At 48.8% G+C, this 20,500-nt stretch overlaps 1 protein-coding gene across 9 annotated transcripts in view; it reads left to right on the top strand.

Moving 5' to 3' along the window:
* The window catches only part of LOC147448193 (endoribonuclease Dicer homolog 4-like), a 191,411-nt gene that overhangs the window by 98,073 nt on the left and 72,838 nt on the right, over window positions 1-20,500 (top strand). For 7 of the 9 annotated variants that reach the window (XM_086524071.1, XM_086524064.1, XM_086524066.1 and 4 more), the window contains 3 exons: window positions 6,265-6,448; window positions 6,542-6,702; window positions 6,780-6,992. In XM_086524071.1, the coding sequence (XP_086380197.1) occupies window positions 6,265-6,448; window positions 6,542-6,702; window positions 6,780-6,992 (558 nt within the window). The remainder of the gene's footprint in view (window positions 1-6,264; window positions 6,449-6,541; window positions 6,703-6,779; window positions 6,993-20,500) is intronic. The other 2 variants (XM_086524069.1, XM_086524072.1) reach the window with 1 other exon arrangement.

The raw sequence follows: 20,500 nt of genomic DNA on the forward strand, positions 1-20,500 counted from the left end.
GATATGTGGCCTCAGAGACCAAGATAATGTGGATGAAGAGGTGAAAGAACTCATGACTCTGGTGGGGGTTAATGAGTAGACACATACGAGGGCTTGGACAGTAGGCAATAAGAAAAGTGGGAGCAAGGGGGAAACCTCGAAGGAAAGGGAACTCATGCTCCGTTTCCCCTCCATGGAAGCGAAGAAGGCCTTCTTGAAGAAGAGACTGATTCTAAAGAAGACAGGCATCTTTCTTGGAGATAACCTCACCCTCTCGCAGATTGCTCATATGCAAGAGGTAATGCCGGAAATTGGAGTGGCAAGGGAAAAAGGGAAGATTGCTTTTTACCGGGATGGAAGGGTGGTGATATTGGAGCAACGCTCCGCATGACGGTGTGAGACCTATGGGACCACACTACATATGGTAGCCTGGAATTGTAATGGGTCAGTTTTGATGAAGGTGCCTTTGAGAATAGTTTCATTGGGCGAGACATCATTTTCAATTCTGAGACACATCAAGCCCCTGGGCAATCCATGCCACAGGTGAGCGGATATAGATGGGAGACAACTTGCAAATAGAAGACCAGATCGGAGCATCGAGGACGGGGCTCAGGGGGAGTGGCAGTTTTGTTCAGGGAGGAGTTGCAGTCATTGATATATATAGCGCATAGGGATGAGCAGGCGAGGTACATGTGGGTGAGGCTAAGGGCAGAGACAGGCAGATGCCTCTACATTGCTATTTGTTACTTTCCTCCTAATACGTTAGTATATGCATCACCTAGAGGACAATCCCCGTTTGCTATTTTGGATAATGACATATGGGAGTTTTCCAAGGATGGTGACATTATCATACTAGGGGACTTCAATGCTAGGACTGCCCATCACTATACAGTATTTTATGACACTTCTGAGGAGATGCTTAGAGAGATGGACATTACAGAGATAAGCCTATCCAGACTATCACAGGATGAGAAGTACACAGAGTATGGCAGATACTTGATAGATATGGGAACTGCACATAGATTGGCCATTTTGAATGGCCTACAAAAATTTTCTATAGCTGGAGGTTTTACATGCTTTCCACATCGACATGGTGCTAGTACAGTGTATAGCTGGAGGTTTTACATGCTTTCCACGATACGGCATGGAAGCGCTTTTCCCTTTGTCGGTAAGTCCGCAAGGTAATTTGTCTTTGACTCGTTTGCGCGCACGCGAAGCAAAGGCAGCTCCTTGCTGGCTTACCGGCTCTAGCCCAAAAAAGTAAAAAGTAAAAACTAGTACAGTGGATTATGTTATGGCCCAGCCAGGCCTCATTCCATTCTTTCAGGATTTCATGGTGGGCACTAGGCCAGTTGGAGTAGCAGTTGATCATGCTATCTTGTCCTTCACGCTTACGTTTCAATTTAGCACAGCTCCATTAGGAGAGGTCCCCACACACACTCGGTATACCTTCGTGAGGGAGACTGATTCTGTGTATATGGATGAGATATACAGGCAGCTATGCACTCGGGAGTTGGGACGGCCACTAGATAAACTTACTCAGATATTGACAGAGACGCTCCATGATGCTGCATCAGAGGCATACCCCCATAGCCAGCCTACATGGAGACGATCTGGGAGCATGCCCCTAAACAGTTGGTATGATGAGTGTAGAGAGACGAGGATCAAATTACAGAGGGAAGTGCTCATGGGTATTATCGCACATAGACAGTCACCTATTATCTCCGCCGCCTAGTGCGACGAAAGAAAAGGGCTTATCTATCTCAGCTAGAGCGGGATCTGTATCATCTATTTATGAGTCAAGACTCAGGCGAAGCATGGAGGCTATTCCATAAGCATTCACCACCACTAGCCGTCACCTCCACAGAGACATGGGGAGAATATGCCACGTCTCTCTACACAGCATCAGGGCAACCACCTTTGTTGGACCCACTAGAGACATGGCCTGAGACATGTACTTTCTTTACTGCCGAGAGGCTAAGGAAAGCCATTGACAGGGAGAGCACATGATCATGATGGTCTAGTAGCAGAGCACTTCATCCATGCCAGAGATATGCTTGCAGAGCTTCTTGCTATGATGTTTAATCGAGCCATGTGTGAAGGATTTCTTGAGACTTGGAGTATGTCTACGATTGTGCCTATTTTCAAGTCAAGAGATCCCATGATTCCCGGGAATTATCGCACCATCATGGTTGGTCGCACATTGGCTAGGCTGAATGCATCTGTTCTTGAGCAGGAGCTGAGTAGATAGGGAGAGCGAGAGGGCATACGAGCACCAAGGCAGGGAGGATTCAGGAGAGGTTTCTCCGCTCTTGACCAGATTCTGACACTCATAGCTATTATTGAGGAGGGTAGACACCATGGCAAAAGGATCTATTGTAGCTTTGTGGATTTCCGCAAAGCTTTTGACACAATGCTGAGAGCCAGACTTATACGCAGACTACAGGACATGGGTGTGCCTATAGAGCTGATATGGGATATTTTGGCTTTATACAGGACAGTGATGGGGCGGGTACGCATTACTGAGGGAAAGTCTGACATGGTCCACTCCACTATTGGAGTGAAGCAGGGATGCCCCCTATCTCCAACTCTTTTTGGGATGTATGTGGATGAGTTTACAGACTATGTAGAGCGTTAGGGAGATAGAGGGGCCCAACTAGCAGGGACATGGATTCCGTTGTTATTATATGTTGATGATATTGTGTTGATTTCTAACTCTCCAGAGGGGATGCAATGTCATTTTGATGCTTTGCACACATTTGTTTGTGAGAGTGGATTGTCTGTCAACCTTGGGAAAACCAAGGTTATGGTGTTCAACACCACATCACAGTGGGTCAGGAGGTCAGCACCCACATTTACGTATGGCCACGAGACTGTGGAGTACACAGATGCATATACCTATCTTGGGGTAGTTTTTAGTGGACCGGTGTTCTCACCGAGGAAAACATCAAAGACTAGACTGACGAGAGAGCCTATGCAGCCTTGGGAGGACTGGAGAGGATGTGTTCGCAGGTTCAGTTTCAGGATCTGCGAACAAAGCTCTGGCCTTTTGACACTCTAGTGACTTCAGCTATGCTCTACGGAGTTGAGGTATGGGGACCCTCAGTAGACCATCATGGGAGATCTGGTAGCACAGATGGATGGAGATATATGGAGAGGCCTTTGGTCTCTATGATCGCTCGGATGATTTGGGCTAAGGCCTCAGTGCCGCATGAGATTATCCGAGCCGAGCTAGGCCCCCCCCCCCCCCCCCCCCCCCCCCCGTGGTTGAGGCATCGACTAGATCAGTATCCTTTATAGACAGTTTACTGGAGAGGATGTGCTCGCAGGTTCAATTTCAGGATCCGCGAACAAAGCTCTGGCCTTTTGACACTCTAGTGACTTCAGCTATGCTCTACGGAGTTGAGGTATGGGGACCCTCAGTAGACCATCATGGGAGATTTGGTAGCACAGATGGATGGAGATATATGGGGAGGCCTTTGGTCTCTATGATCGCTCGGATGATTTGGGCTAAGGCCTCAGTGCCGCATGAGATTATCCGAGCCGAGCTACCCCCCCCCCCCCCTCGTGGTTGAGGCATCGACTAGATCAGTATCCTTATACACAGTTTATGGGACCTCCCCAGAGATAGATATGCTCGGCTTGCCCTGGAGTCATCTTGACAACTAGCGCTACAAGGCGATACAGCATGTTGGTATGGACAGATGACAGCATGGTTTCAGCATGGATAGATTGACTCTGTTTCAATACTCCCTGGATGCCCCCTCCTTCTCTCACACGGACAGAGATCACCAGACTCATACTCCAGGATATGATACAGCTAGATACCAGGAGCACATGGATACAGCCGACATAGAAGTTGGGCACGAAGATGGCCTTTTACAGAGAGCATCTTTTCCAACTCACGGAGGACGGTTTTGTGATTAGGCCTGCATAAATGGATTCGCACTTATCTCATGGGATACGATGCGCTATTGGGCAGATACGCACATCCTCACATCAGCTCCAGATGGAGACTCGCCGATTTTGAGGGGTACCAGCAGGGGCCAGGATATGTCACCTATGTCGCTTAGAGCTAGAGACAGAGCTGCACTACACACGTCATTGCCTGGCGTACTATGAGATACGAGGCCGCTTCCACTGTTTGTTCAGATAGGGTTTCGGACCATTTTCTAGAGTCATGAGATACGAGGATCAGAGATGTCTCGGATTGTTCCTACTAGAGCCGCGCAGACTTAGGGAGAGCTTGCTGAGGACATAAGGGGAGAGACAGTCTCAAAGACAGATCACAGAGCTCTTTCCACCAGCCAGGGGAGAGCCAGAGGAGCAGTCATCACAGCAGATCTCAGAGCCCACCCGCACTAGAGGTACGTTGGTTGATCGAGCCATTGCTAGGCAGATCCAGACGCCCATGACCTTGAGGAGTCTCCCACCATCGACGAAGGCTGCAGTAGAAGATCCAGATCACTCTAGCTCGACATGCAAGGGGCCTTACCAGCGTACTGACCATGGAGGATGTTGATGAGATTCGACAGCGAGCGATGAGAGATTTCATTTGAACCCCCCCCCCTCTTCCCTCTAAATTGTTTCAACTCCGGATCAGCTTCAGATTCATTTCCTTAGTGTTTTAGTGTTTTTAGTCTTAGTTCTTTGTACTTTTTCTTTACTCAGACATGGTACCAGATTCACCAATTGTAACTTTTTGGTCTCATAGGTCATTTTGGCCTTTCGAAGACGTTAATATAACATTTCATTTCATTTCATTTCTCTCTCTTCATAATGAGCCAATGTGCCGGGATATCTGTCTGAATTTCAATATCTGACACTCAATACACAACGGGACAAAATTTTAAAAAATACGGCTGTCGACAGCGTGAAGCGCTTTCAAGTTCTATTTTTGAAATGGGGATCAGGATAGTAAGGCCTCCTAATGGGATAGATTTAATAATGTCCGTGCAAGCCAATGCAGTATTGACGCAGATGTGCATGCAATGCCTCACTCTGAGGAATACAACGTCAAGTTTCATGCAAAGCAATGGTTGACGTCCTATAGATCTTGTTTTCCCACCTATGCACTCACAGTCTAGCTATTTGCTCTACTTGGAGTGTGATGGTGTGGGCTATGCTTTATTGTCGTGTCATATAAAGTGGTTATTACTTTGAGATTTCTCAGATGTCTCTATCTAAAACATGAGGCTGCTAATTGGAAGAAAGTGAAAAACAAGTAGAACATGGATTGCTGGGGCCTGATTTCCTGACTGATGTTTTGTCTTGCTTTGCATACGGATTCTTTGGTGATGGGTTGTGAACCCTTAAGAAATCTCCTTTGAGGAACGCTTTCTTGTTGGTGGAAGATAATTATAGCTGTATCCCAGGCTGCAGTTTATGTGGTGAGGATGTTGTGGCTAGCTGTACGCGGCTGCAGTTTATGTGGTGCTTCATTAAACTTGCCTGAGCAGCTCTGAAGTCTGTGAAGTTGCGAAGATGTTCTAGGCATCGGTTTATTTGAATCCCATGTGACAGGCAGGAGTACGGCTTTTAGCTGTTTGTGAATGGTTGAGATGAGGTTTGAAACAAGGGATTACAATACTTGTATAGAATTTACTGCTTATGTTCAACTTGCTGTCAGCTATAGAAGTGCACAATTGGTTTGTGCAGAATGATGTTTCGATTTGTAACTGATTGACTGGTTAAGTGAGGGCTGTGGGCAATCGGTGTGTGAAGAATGATGTTGCGATCGGTCACTGGTTGACTGTTTGAGTGCAATGGTATACTTGCGCCCCCACGATATTCTGTCGTATGCCTTAGTTTGAAATGCCCCATCTTTTTCTGCATGCAGGAAAATCTTAGAGATAACTTTGCTTCTTTTAGTTTAAAAGGATGAGAGTTGTGTAGGGTTGTTTAGTTATTTGCCATCAAGTTGTTTATTGATGATATTTTTCTTGCAAAGAAAAGGGACTAGCTGTAGAGTATAACAGAGTTTAGTTTGATATGGATGCAAGGTCATAACTTAGCTACTTTTTGCAAATCAACAATTGAAGGAAAGTTTGGAGAGTTTTAACCAAAAGAGATTAGTTTAAAAGGATAAGATTCGACTGTGTTTATTGGGGTAGTTTCTGTTAAGGTGTTTATTAATGAAAGATATTTTTCTTGCAGAAAAAAGTTGTGTGAGCGTAGCTGTAGGACAAAATAGTAATTTTTTCATCAATGCAATGTGTACTAGCTCATTAGTCTGGCTTGCTACATTTTATCTTTTTGAGCAGCGAATCGTGGGATTTTATGCAGGCATTCTCAAGGGAAGTGTATAGTCTTCGTCGAAAGAGTAGTGGCTGCAAAAGCAGTGGCTTATTTTCTTTCCGAAGTTCTCAAACCATTGCGGTGTGAACATATTGTTGGCCAGCATTTAAAAGTGGGTGGTTCCTCCCGAAATCGTACATCAAAGACACTGAGCGACTTCCGGTCTGGGTTGGTAACGCTTTGTTCTCTGCTTTGAGTGGTTGTCTCCTTGAACATAATCATGGCTATCAAAGGGAGTTAGTGACAAACTAGTGTGGAATTGTAGGTGGACTTGCTTGTAGCAACAAATGTGGCAGAAGAAGGTCTTGACATTCAGGATTGCTGCTTGATTGTTCAGTTTGATATGCCAAAAACTCTTCGAAGTTTCATCCAATCACGAGGACGAGCTCGTGTTCGGTCTTCTCATTATGTCATTCTTAAGGATAGGTTTGTAAATCAACAGCAGGTTTCCTGGAACATAGAACTTATCTGTCTATTGATGTATATATGCTTAAACTTTGTAGGAATAACATCTCTGAAGATGAGCTATTGGATACTTTGATCAGTAATGAGAAATTTGTGATAAAGAAAATTTTACATGGAAACGACCAACCCACAGAATCAAAGTTGAGGACGGAAGGTGATGTATACGAAGTGAAGAGCACAGGTGCTATTGTTACCAGTCATTCCAGTATTCAGCTACTTCATCACTATTGTTCAAAGCTTCCAAGTGATGAGTGAGTGCTTTCTTGATTAGTCTTTCCTCAGTTGTTTATTGTTGTGGCCTTTCCAGAGTTTGATGCAGTCTAGATTCAAAGCAAGTTAACATGCTTAATAAATAAATTTTTACAATGCAATGCTTGCAAGGCTTGAAAAACGGGGAGTGATTGCGTACATTGCTAGAGTGGTTTAAACTTTTTGTTTTTCGAAAGAAACATTGAAACCGAAACAAGTATGAAATGACTAGGCTCGCTACTGCTGCCCGCACCCCCTCCCTCGCCATCTCTGCTCACACCCCCTGCTGCCCTCTTGTAGCCCCTTCGCCCACCCTCCTGCGCGCAGCCCCCCTGCCCGTCCCCTGCGCGCTCTGCCCTGCCTGCTGCCGCACCCGGTGCCCAAAGTCGGCTGCCCCCCAACCCCCCCTCACCCGCCGCCCATCCCCAGCCCATTCCACCGCCCTTTGCCAGCCCCACCCACTGCCTGCCCATCCCAGCCACTGCCCTGTCCACCACCCGCCCCTTTGCCCTGCCCGTCTGCACTTCACATTGACGCTACCCATTGCCCCGCCCGCCTGCACTTCACCATTAGCCACTACTCCTGCTTGTCGGGCCTCGCCAACTCCCTTGACGGGCTCTGTCCAGCAAGAGCTTCCCCCTTCGTCGACGTTTCTCCGCCCTTTCCTCACAGCAGCAGACACAGATGGAGGCTCAAGCTCCGCCACAGAGGAACTCCAATGAAGTCCCTTCGCCCGACCCGTTGAGCCCACCATTCGACTTGCTCTATCATTGACAGAGCAAGCGAGCCTAGCCGCAGAGGTGGAACGCTTGCTGGTGACCTCTGTCATCTACAAGATTCTTTGGCACCAGACCCAACCGAGGAGAGCTACGTGATCTTCTCCAGGCCCGCCTTCTCGCAGAGGTGGGCAAGATCTTGGACGTGTAGTTCCTTGGACGAGGCTATTATCATTCCCTTGAGTTGTCCTAATGAAAATAGATCCTCCTCTTGAATTTCATTGGATTTGGATCTGAGGTTTGGATTTTATCACAAGGTTGGTAGATTCTAGAAGGTCTCTCATTGTTTCATTAGTTTCTTACTACCTATTGCTCCAAATTCTTCCAAACTTGGCCAACAACTTCCATATACCATTTGCAAGTCCTAGCCACAAACAAGCAAAAATGTACTCTATGATGGTGCTAAAAAATAGATGCACGTATTTTAAATTTCACCAAATTTTAACTTTTTTGCCCTTTTGAGCCTTGCCAAGGTTTGTATACACTTTTAGGGTCCCACTGGTGTAATGATTGTATTAGATGTGCTTGTGACAATATTGGGCTTTCCTAATGCTGCTTTCAGCAAGTTTAAGCATATGATTTCAAGAAATCTTTAGCTGCCTCAACTTTCTCCTTTTACAGTCCTCCTGTATAAAGAGCACTTCCTTAAAATTCATACATTAGCATGAATGGACTATATGTATATCTCATGGAAGAGCCTTGGCACCGCTATATGCAAACTTTGCTATATGTAACTACTCTTTCCAATTAGTTGGCTTTTTACTTACATACGCTCTTAGCATATCTACTAGGATTTGATTAACCCTCTTAGTCTAACCATCTGTTTGTGGATGATCAGCTATTCTGGAGAATTGCTAAGCTTGGTCTCAAGTCTTACAAAAGTAGCTCTCAAGAAGTGGCTATTGAATTTTCTATCCCAATCAGATACGATGTCTCCATGCAAACCATGAAGCTGGTATAGATGCTCAACAATAATCTAGCCAATTCATGAACCTTTACATCTGAAGTGGTAGAAATAAACCTATCCATCTTGGTTATCCTATCAATGATTACTCAAAAAAAGTTGTGCTCCTTTTGTGTTATAAGTAATCAGATGATAAATCCATAGAGATACTCTTTCATAAGGAATGTCTAATGGGTAGAGAAGCCTCCAATCTTTGACCTTTCAGCTTTATTGATCTGACATTTGTCACATATATCATAGTCCCCTAGGGACGTCCTTAAGTATTCTTGATCAATAAAACTATCTTTTAATAAGACTACAAGTCTTATCAACATCTCGGTGTCCTGCTTCCTAACAAAAAAACTATCTTTTAATAAAACTATAAGTCCTTGGTGTCCCACGCTAGGGCTATCATGACATTGATAGAGTATATGGCGCCTTAAATCTTAATCCCTTGGAACACATACCCTACCCTTGTAGAGTAGATAGCGATCATCTATGGTAAAATTCTTCCACTTGAATCCATCTTGAGCATCCATAGATGCTTGAATATCATTGGAACCCTCTTCATTTGGATCCCTTCTGTCATGGTTTCTTATATCTTGAGATGCGTAAAATCATCCTGACATTTTCCTTCGATGGATCCAAATAATTCAATTGCGAAATGAGTAAAACTCTTACTCATTTATCATTAGCATTCTATTGAGGGACTGTTGGGATAATATATATTTCCCTTTTCTATACCTAAACTCATAGTCGAACTCTTGAAGGAGTTAACCATCTACCCTTTTGGCCTTTGAGCTTCGTTTGATTACACAGCCACTTAATTCTCTCTTGATCAAACACTATCATAGATTTGGCACCATATAAATAGTGCCTCAATTTCTTTTAAGCATGCACAATGGCGTACAACCCCCTTCATAGACTGAGTAGTTGAATTGTGTGCAGTTTAGCTTTTTGCTTTTAAAAGCAACGGGTCAATCCTCTTGGGAAAGAGCCACACCTATAGCAAGAGTGCTAGCATCTGTCTCATAATAAATGTTTTATTGGGATCCACAATGAACAAAACAAGAGCCGTAGCTACAGCTACCTTATATTTTTGCATGCTTCTTTTTTGTTCTTCCCTCCACTCAAAGGTTTTCCCATTCCCTTTAAGTTGGTTAGTCATAGGAATTACTACCTTGGCATAATCTCTAATAAACGTCGATAGAAATCAGACATTCCTAGGACAATTTGTAGCTCTTTCAAACTCGTTGGATATGGCCATTCTAGGATAGCCTTCATCTTGTGTGGGTCCATTCAAATCCCATCATGTGAGATAACCAAGATACTTTACTTCTTGTGTGAATAATTCACATTTAGATTCTTTACCATAGGGAGATTAGTCTCTCAGCAAGTAAATAATTTTCGTTAAATGTTCCAAATGCTCTAACTTAATTTTGTTGTAGATAAAGATATCATCCACAAAACCCATTACAAATTTTCCTAGATATGGTCTTAAAACTTCATCCATTAATTTGATGAAAGTAGCTGGAGCATTGGTAAGGCCAAAAGGCATTACCAAGAACTCAAAATGACCATATATAGTCCTCTATGCCGTTTTGAAAACATCTTCACTTTGATTCTACCTTGATGATATCCTAACCTAAGGTCAATTTTAGAGAAGTATTTAGCTCCTTTAATTGAAAAGGTGCATAACAAGGCACAAAATATAATGCAACACAAGGAGTCACAAACCTAGAAGTGAAAATATGAGAATACAAAGAAGCATGAAATTTTTTATCTGCATATGATGTGAACCACCTATCCGGCTGCCACACACATCTAGTCACTCTCTCCCACACCTCCTGAGACACACACACTCACAAATACATAGCTATGACATCGCATTTCTAGTCCCCTTTCTGTTTCGTCTTTTTTGGCGTTTCTATTGGTCAGATGACATTCGTTTTATATTTGTTTCGGTTTTTTTTTCCCGAGAAAAAGATCCTTCTATTAGTTACTAAAACTGCCCATAGGGCTACAACCACCTCTTCAAGAGAGGGCTACAACAACCATGATGGGAGTCTCTCCCAATGAAAAAACCAGCATATGTACAATGGGGATAAATCAAGAAATGGGGGGAGGGAAAAGCCACATAGGTGGTTGGTAGTGCCATCGGAGTACACCCTGGACCATGGTGTAAAAAGGCCCAGGACGCAAGAGTCAAAGGAAAGCCTCTCTGCGCTCCCGCATGCGGTCGGAGCTGCGTTGTAGTCCCTCAAGCTGTCCTCTGAGAGTATGGATCAGCTCTAGCCAAAAATCGCGAACAGTCTCTGCTGGTGGCACAGGGCGAGCCTCAAAGATGCGAAAGCAACGGGCCCGCCAGATGAACCAGAGTGTTAGGCCACTGATGAGCACTCAACACTCCTCTCTCTCACTGCACCACTCCTGTGGAGTAAGCTCTGTAGCAGGCTGGAGTGTAGGTCGCTCCTCCTGCATCACTATTATCCTGCTGGTGGAAGATAGCTCAAACTGAAGTGCCGGGCCCGTGAGGGTGGACCAAGCCGTAGCTCCCCAAGTGTACTGTCGAGCCGTGGAGAGAGCAGGCATCAACCGAAGAACTCGTAGCCACACCTGCTGGTATCTAGAGTCCCACAACCTCTCCCAGAAGGCTACCAAGAACTCAACTGTGAGACCCTCCTCCTGCCAATGAGGTGCTGCAGCGGGGCGGGCCTCTCTCTGTGCTGCTAGTATATGACGTCCCACTCGAACAGTGTACAGAAAGAACGGGACACCTGGGTGGTCTGCAGAAGAGAAGGGGTCCCTACAGAGCCACTCACCAAGATCCCACTGTACTCGTGCCAGTGGACAGCACTCCCAAGCCCACAGCCTCCAGTGTCCAGTCTCAAGAGCTGCTGGGTCAGGATCTATGACACCAGTCCTCCCACAGATGCCCACTACTCGGATCCTTTGAAAACAACACTCTGCCACCTGTGGGGCCTCTACTACAACTCGTTGAAGGCGTCCCCCACCCTGAAGCTCGAAGAAAAGGGATGGAACAGTCTCTGAACAAGCCCTGACTTAGATGAGAACCTCCAGTCGTGTAAAGGCTCCCATCCACCTGGGTGCTACTGGCTCGAGAGGCGTGAGCCACTCAGTTGGAACTGCCTCTGAGATGTCCTGGCACATGCTCTGCACCCCTCTCATGCCCTGTAGTAGCTGGAAACCCTGCACCTCCTCTTACAAACTTGTGAACTCTAACCAGTCACCTAAAGAGCGCGTTGGACCTGCTGCCATGGGACCCCAGGAAACATGAGGCCGACTACCAACCAAGTGGCTTCTCTGAGTGCTAACCATGGGGTTCAGAACAAGAGGCACTCCTCCGTGCAAGTAGGTTGTCTCTGCTCTAGGCCTCGCCACAAGAGCTCCCAAGATCAAAGCAAACTCACAGCGAAGCGGTCCTCGAGTCTCCTGCTCAAACCAACTCTGCGCATCTCTGTGAAGATCCATCTGGTCGAAGGTTGCCTGGGGCCTCCTGCCTAAGGCACCCTAGCACGAAGCCGCTGTAGCAAGAACTCCTTCCAGGGCTCCTCACCTGGAAGAATTCCTCTGACAATGAACTTCCCAAGAAGGGCTCTGCTCTGCTGTGCTGGGTCAATGATCCCAAGCCCTCCCTGTGAACAAGGAAGAGTGATGACTTGCCAAGCCACTTTGGCTCGGGCTATCTGAGTGTCACGTCCTAACCAAAGGAAGTTCCTAATCAACATCTCTACTTGGATGATACAAGAACTCGAGAAGATCCAGCAAGAAGTGATGTACCACATAGTTGCCAACAACACCTGGTTGGCCACTACTACTACTCTGCCAGCCAAAGAAAGTCGTGCTGAGCTCTAATGTAACAACTTTCTCCTGATAGACAGGAGAAGGGGAGCAATCTGCAAACTAACCTGACAGCCCAAGTACCAAACTGCAGTCCCTGGGGGAATCCACCTAAAACCCTCTCCTGGCATCCAATCGGGCATAGAGGCACTACCAACCGAGAAAGCCACTGTCTTTCTCCAGTTGATCAGTGCGCCCTATGCACAACAGAAGGTCTCTAGAGCCTGCTCACACTTGTAAAGGTTGGCCTCCTGGCCATCTAAGTACAAGGCTGAGTCGTTGGCAAACTCAGCGTCTAGTAGCTCATCTCCCCGAATAGGGAGTGCTAAGCCCCGTAGACCAACCTGCTGCGACACCAAAAACCTGCTCATCGCCTGCGCATAGAACAGAAAGAGGAAGGGGGCAAGAGGACAGCCCTGTCTGACCGAACGTGTGAGCATGAAGCGATCACCTCTACCTCCTGTCAAAAGTACCTGACTGTGAGCGTGTCTGTACAAAGCCAACACCCCTTTGATCCAAGCATCTGAGAAGCCCATCCTGCGTAAAGTGCCCTCTAGAAAGTCCCAGTCAACTCTGTCGTATGCCTTCTCAAAATCGAGAAGAAGAATCACTAGGTCCTCACCACGGAGCCGTGCTAGGGCAGAAGCCTCCCAGAAAGTAAAGATGTTGTCAAGGATACTGCGCTCCTTGACAAAACCTGTCTGAGTCCCATGTATAAGGCTCTCTAGAAGTGGCTGAATCCTCAAACTCAGAGCCTTGGCAAGAATTTTGTAGGCTGAGTTGAGGATGGTGATGGGGCACCACTGTCGAATCTCATCCAAGGAGCCACCCTCCTTGGGAATGAGGTAGATCAGGCCCTCACTCATGCTGTCAAGCATCACTCCTGTGTGCAAAATGTACTGAAAAGCACTACAAAAATCTGGGCCAAGCAGGTCTCAGTACTCCAAGAAAAAACTCGAAGTCAGCCCAGCCCATCCTCACCTGGACAGCTACCACGGGGAAGGGCCCTAAGAGCCGTGTGCAGCTCCTCAAGCTGAAGTGGCAGCTAAAGCCTCTGACGCATCTCCTCAGTCACAAGACAAGGCATCTGTGCCCAAACATGCTCCCTGCATGCATCCTGACGCTCTAACTAGGACTTTGCAGACAGTAACTCACGGTAAAAGTCAGTAGAAACTGCACGCATATCCTCGGGCTCAGAACCAACTACCCGTCGGGCCTCCTCAACTAACTGACCTTGGCATGCGAATGCCGAGGTCTCACTACCTCAAAGAAAGCACCAGTCACTCTGTCGCCCACCTGGGGCCACTGAGATGCCTGTCGGTGGAAAGCAAGCTCATGTCGCCTCTCCTCTGTGCTAACAAGCTCACGTCGAACCTGTTGTAGCTGCTCCTCCAACCAAGGACTATCTGGATGTTGCTCCTGCATCCTCTGTAACAAAGCAATGCCCCATCTGAGACGCTGCACCTCCTCTCTCGCTGCACCCTGGCGAGCCAGAGAGTCCTCGAGAAAGAAACGGCTAATCTGAGCTAGGCCTGAGGCCACTTTGTCGGCAGGACAATCCTGCCTATCCAAGCTCTCTGTCGAGAGAGACTCTACCCACTCTCTGAGTGTTGAGTCCAACAAGACCCTCTCTGGGATACGAAGCATCATGCTCCCACTCCTTTGCCTGTCTGCCATTGTGAGGATCACTGGTGCATGGTCTGAGAAGGAAGTCCCTGCCAGAATGGCCACTGTCCCTCCCAAGTCACTGAAATGGTCACTAGTGTAGAAGCGATCTATCCGCGATAGATTCACTCCTCCCACTCTGCGGCTCGAACGAGAGAAGGCAAGGCTGTCTGGGGGGCTCACAAAACCAGAGTGCTGCCAAACATCCGAGACCATCAGAGTCATACAAAACCTCTCCCAAGCTGCCAGCTCAACTCCATGCACAGCAGCATGGCTACCACTAATCCTGTCAGAAGGGTCCTCCAACATGTTGAAGTCCCCTCCTATGTACCAGTGTTCTGCCTACGGCAGAGACTCAACTATCTGTGACCAAAACTCTGCTCGAGCACTCGCCACATTGGGTGCATAGATGTACAGGAAGCCCACAACGCAACCTTGAACCTGCATAGTAATCCACTGGATGCCTCCAGGTCCAAAAGCAGCTGACCAAAAAGTATCATATCGTCCACGCAAGAGCTGACCACAACGTCTAATGCGGCTCTCACACAGATGGTGCTCCTGAAGCATAAGGAGATCAATCTCTCCTCCCACAAGGCAGCGTTGAAGCTCTTGACGCAGTCGGCCCCGCTGACGCTGAAACTGGGGCCCACCTAGTCCCTGCACGTTCCATGAGATGATCCTCATGGGGAGCGAGAGAGAACAGATGTTGCCGCAGCAGCTAGACGGGCTATCTTCGAGGCTGGCTTGGATGGGGAGTAATCCGCATCCAAGCGTCCTCTAGATAGGCGTGATTGCAACGAGTGCCTGGCCCAAGCCCAAGCAGAGCGAGCCGTACGTAAAGCAACCTCCTCTGTCCAGGAGTCCTCATGAATGTATACATAGCATGGCAAGCACTGTGTATCGGCAAAGAAGTAAACCACAATGTGTCTACATCCTGCTGAATCTGGAGGTGTCACCGCAAACTTGGCCAATGGCCACAAAGTCTGAAGCATGTCTGTAACTCCTAGTTCTCCCATGTGGTGAGAGAACTCTAGGACTCCCAACATTGGGTGGAGAGTCCACTCAGTCTGGTCCCTGCCGCAAAGGGGAAAGGAGAAGCCAACTGCTCAGTCCAAGGTCTCTGTCCCCCTAGCTGCAAGGAACAGAACATGGACCCTGAAGCAGGCTGCCTCATGGTCTACTGAGGGGTTGCCGAGAAAACGAGTGAAGTCGTAGTCGAAGAAGTCCCATCGATGCCGGATATCAATGCTCGTCAGACCACGAGGGATAGCTGCAAGGGGAGACATCTATACCTGTAGAGGGGGCTGCAAGAAAGGTTGTCCCTCTCTCGCCAAGCGACTCGTGGCAAAGGCGCTGCCAAGAGATCTCCTAGCAGTTGTAGAAGGCCCTGCCCCCTGGGTCTACTGTGGAACTGAAGCGGGAGGGGAGGGAGAAGGAACAAGGGGGAGCGGCAGAGGTAGAGGGGCGGGGGGAAGAGGCGGCTGGAGCAAGAGGCGGGGGGAGGATGAGGAAGAGGGGGGGAACTCTGGGGGGGGGGGGAGGGGCTGTCGAGGGTGAAGCTGGGGTGGGGGTTGGAGCAGGGACCTCATCCTGCTCAAGAGGACCAAACCGGTTCCCCGTGGAAACCCACTGCTGCTGAGTAGGCGCCTGAGGACCACTCTGAGTGCCAGGCTGTCGCTGTGGCCCCTGTCGTCGTCGACCACGGACCTGCTGCCATCCCTCCTCCGTTGGAGCCCCAGGCTCAGAGGGTGGCTCTGCATGTATGCGGTGTGTCTTTGTCTGTGTCTGCTGGCCAGCCCTTGCAGGTTGTGGCTGAGGCTGTGGTGTAGGTCGAGGCCTCCTCCGTGGACAGGCCTTCGCTAGATGGCCCATCTGCCGACAAATGAAGCACTAGTTTGGGAGGCCCGAATACTCCACACTCTGTCTAAACAACCCCCACTCACTCCAGGTAGAAGAATAACCTTCGGGAGCGTGTGAGTGTCTCTGACCAAAACGCGAACTGAGGGAATGCCAGCCTGCTTGGCAGCTACTGAGGCTGCCGTGCGAGGTGTCTCCAGGACAGTCCCAATGGCTGAGCCGATCCTGGACAAACCGATCCTAGACAAAAGTGGTAAGAACTCCCTCCGCAAACCCGGAAAGCAAACGGAGATGGGGATGTCTGCCTCCTCTACTAGAACAGCCGAAGTAGGGTCGAAACCATGTCTCCACTGTCGAAAGTGGGCTCGTGCTGCTCGAATGGTCAATGGACTCATGGCGATGACCTTGGACGCCATCTCGGAGGTCTCAAACTCGATCTGATAGTAACCTCGTCCGAGTATCTCTACGTCCAAGATCTTGCCCACCTCTGCGAGAAGTTGGGCCTGGAGAAGGTCACGCAACTCTCCTCTGCTAGGTCGGATGCCGAGAACCTTGCAGATGACAGAAGTCACCTGCAAGCGCTCTACCTCTACGGCTAGGCTCGCTTGCTCTGTCGGTGAAAGAGCAAGTCGAATGGTGGGCTCAGCGGGGTCGGGCTAGGGGCTTCCGACGAGTCCCTCTGTGGCGGAGCTGGAGCCTCCATCTGTGTCTACTGCTGTGGCGAAGAAGCGGACGGTGAAGAGACTCTGCAACCGAGCGCGCCGAACACTGTCCAAAGAAACAATGCTATCAGAGCCAATTGCAGGAGTCTTCGGGAAAGAAGGACAGGGGGGGGGGGGGGGGGGGGGGGGGGGGGGGGGGGGGGGGGGGGGGGGGGGGGGGGGGGGGGGGGGGGGGGGGGGGGGGGGGGGGGGGGGGGGGGGGGGGGGGGGGGGGGGGGGGGGGGGGGGGGGGCGGGGGGGGGGGCAGGGGGGGGGGGGGGCAAGAGGTATGGGCGGAAAGGAGGGCGTGGGGGGGGGGGGGGGGGGGGGGGGGGGGGGGGGCAATGGGCAGGGGGGGGCAGGGGGGGGGGGGGGGGGGGGGGGGGGGGGGGGGGGGGGGGGGGGGGGGGGTGGGGGGGGGGGGGGGGGGGGGGGGGGGGGGGGGGGGGGGGGGGGGGGGGGGGGGGGGGGGGGGGGGGGGGGGCATTGTCGTGTAGAAATTTATTTATTAAGCATGTTAAAACCCACTCATTCACACATACATAACTATGACATTGCATTTCTAGTCCCCTTTCTGTTTCGTCTTTCTTGGCGTTTCTATTGGTCAGATGTCAGTCATTCCATACTTTTTTTTTTCCCGAGAAAAAGATCCTTCTATTAGTTAATGAGAACTGCCCAAAGCTACAACCACCTCTACAAGACAGGGCTATAACAATCATGATGGGGAGACTCTCCCAATGAAAAAACAGCATATGTACAATGAGGCTAAATCAAGAGATGGGAGGAGGGAAGAGCCACACAGGTGGAAGGTAGTGCCATCTGAGCACACCCTGGACCGTAGTGAAGAAAGGCCCAGGATGCCGGAGTTGAAGGAAAGCCTCTCTGCACTCCCGCATGCGGTCAGAGCTACCCTAGAGTCTCTCAAACTGTCCTCTGAGAGTATGGATCAACTCTAGCCAAAGATCCAGAACAGTCTCTGCTGGTGGTACTGGGCGAGCCTCTAAGATGCGGAAGCAACGGGCCCGCCAGATGAACCAGAGTGTCAGGCCGTTGATGAGCTCCCAACACCCCTCTCTCTCACTGCACCCCTCCTGTGGAGTAAGCTCTGTAGCTGGCTGGAGTGTAGGTCGACCCCCCTGCATAACTATCATTCTACTGGTGGAGGATAGCTCAAATTGAAGTGTCCGGCCCGTGAGAGAAGACCAAGCAACTGCTCCCCATGTGTACTGCCGAGCTGTGGAAAGACCTGGCATCAGTCGAAGAACACGAAGCCACACGTGCTGTGCCAAAGGACAGTCCCAAAGACAGTGCCGCTGACTCTCCACAAGATGGTCACAAGCTACACATGCGGCCGAGAGACCACAATGTGCAAGCCAACTCCCAACTGCTGTAGCTCAGTTGGCAACCAGCCACTCGAACAAAGTGACTCACCTCGACTGTCTGGAGTCCCACAACCTCTCCCAAAAAGCTGCCAAGCACTCAGCTGTGAGACTCTCCTCCTGCCAATGAGGTGCTGCAGCAGGACGAGCCTCTCTCTCCGCTGCCAGTATGTGACGTCCTAGTCGAACAATGTACTGAAAGAAAGGGACACCTGGATGGTCTGTTGAGGGAGAAAGGGTCCCTCCAAAGCCACTCTCCAAGATCCCATTGTACTCGTGCCACTACAAAGCTCTCCCAAACCTAGTCTCCAGTGGCCAGTCTCAAGAGTTGCTGGGTCGGGATCTATGACACAAGTCCTCCCACAGATGCCCACCACTCGGATCCTCTGAAAACGGCACCTTGCCACCGGTGGAGCCTCTACTGCAACTCTGTGTAAACGTCCCTCACCCTGTAGCTTGAAGAACAGGGAGGGTAAGTCTCTGAGCAAGCCCGAACTGAGATGAGAACCTCCAGTCATGAGAAGGCTCCCATCCATCTGGGCGCTGCTGACGCAAGAGGTGTGAGCCACTCAGCTGGTACTACCTCTAAGATGTCCTGACACATGCTCTGCACCACTCTCATGCCCTCTAGCTGAATGCCTTGAAGCTCCTCTGACAAGCCTGAAAACTGTAACTAGTCACCTAAAGAGCGTACTGGACCCGTTAACTCCTACTTCTAGGGTTTAGGACAGCCTAGGAAGTGTTTTGGCACCCTTTAGAGCCTATACGTAGGATGTGCATGTCCAGGCACTTAGATTGGTTGCATACCCTCTAATTGCACATGAGCGTAACCAGTGTCTGCCAGGTGTAGGTACTAGGGAGTGTTCTCATAGGCTAGCATTACTATCCCAACCTAGGTATTTACCTGCATGTGAAGCACCTCTTATAAGTGAGTTATTAGATTATTTATAATTGACATGTCGCCAGCATTATAGAAATTGTAGGTTTTTATTGGCATTGCCCGACCCAGCTTTAATCCCATATATAAGTGACCGCTAGGGTCACTTCTCAAGCATAAGCCCAGTACGTGTAGTACAAGTACCAACATCCTGAGTACCATGGTGTTTTTGCCCAGCATCAGCCCATTGTACCAAATCAGTCCTGCTGTTCCAGATCAGCCCTAGCGCTAGCAGTTTCCTGCATCAGACAACAAGTTAGCGAGAGTTTTTAGACTTCAGCCCATTCCCATCGTCATTATCAGCACCCTCGACATCAGCAATAGTAGATCAGCCCATAGCCTTGTCAAGTTTGTCGATCCCTAGCAGTTCCCCTAGCGTTTTGCATTTTCACCCTTTGGCCTTGCAGATCCAAGCATCCACCGCAAGATCCCATCAACATCTCAACATCTAGATGCATGTATCATCATTTGTGCAATCTAAAGTAAATACCTCTCTCGCGATAGAGAGGGGAACCCTTGGAGGGGGTTTGGGACCCCATCCGGTGTTAGTGTTCTTTCTCTCTCGATCACTCACAGAACCTTCACTCACAATACCTCTCATGAAGTAAAACGAACCCTCTCATCTCATTTAGTAAAAGGAACCTTGAGTACGTAGTGAGCACTCATCTTGAGAGAGAGAGAGAGAGAGAGAGAGAGAGAGAGAGAGAGAGAGAGATGAAATGACATGAAATGCTATATTAAAGGTCTTCTAAAGGCCAAAACCAAAATGACCCATGAGATCAAACTGGTAAAATCTTGATGAATTTGATACAATGTCAGGGTACAAAATAAAATGAAATGAAATAAAATAAAGACTAAATGGCTATTGTTATGAATCTAAGTAGCTCATAGCTATGTAGCACTATAGAGTGTGTGTTGGTGAAATAGTTGGTAGTACACTCTCAGTTTATGAACATCAATGTCCAAGAATGTCCGACATAGGGCGCTGTCCGAGGATGTACTGCATCCGTCACCGTAGAATATCGCCGATATCCACCATGGTAAGTACTCATACTGGGCGTCTCACATGTCGAGCTAGAGTGATCTGTATCCTTTGTCATAGTCTCTGTCGATACTGTGAGGTACCACCAGTCGCGGGCGTTTGGATCTCCCTAGATCAGTAGCCCGATCGATCAATGTACCTCTGGTGTGTGTGATATCTTGGCATTGAGTGGTCTTCCCCTGTGTCTGCCCAGTAGGTGGTTTAAAGAAATCTATAATCTGCCTTTGAGAGTGTCTCTTTGCTGGTCTCCGCATGTATCTTTGATCTTGATATCGCATGACTGTGAATAATGGTCTAAAACCCTCTTTGAAGAGAGAATAAAATCGCCCCCGTATCTCGTAGTACACCA

Source organism: Adiantum capillus-veneris, chromosome 11 (assembly GCF_014529385.1).
Source record: "Adiantum capillus-veneris isolate H3 chromosome 11, ASM1452938v2, whole genome shotgun sequence".
Lineage (NCBI taxonomy): Eukaryota > Viridiplantae > Streptophyta > Polypodiopsida > Polypodiales > Pteridaceae > Adiantum > Adiantum capillus-veneris.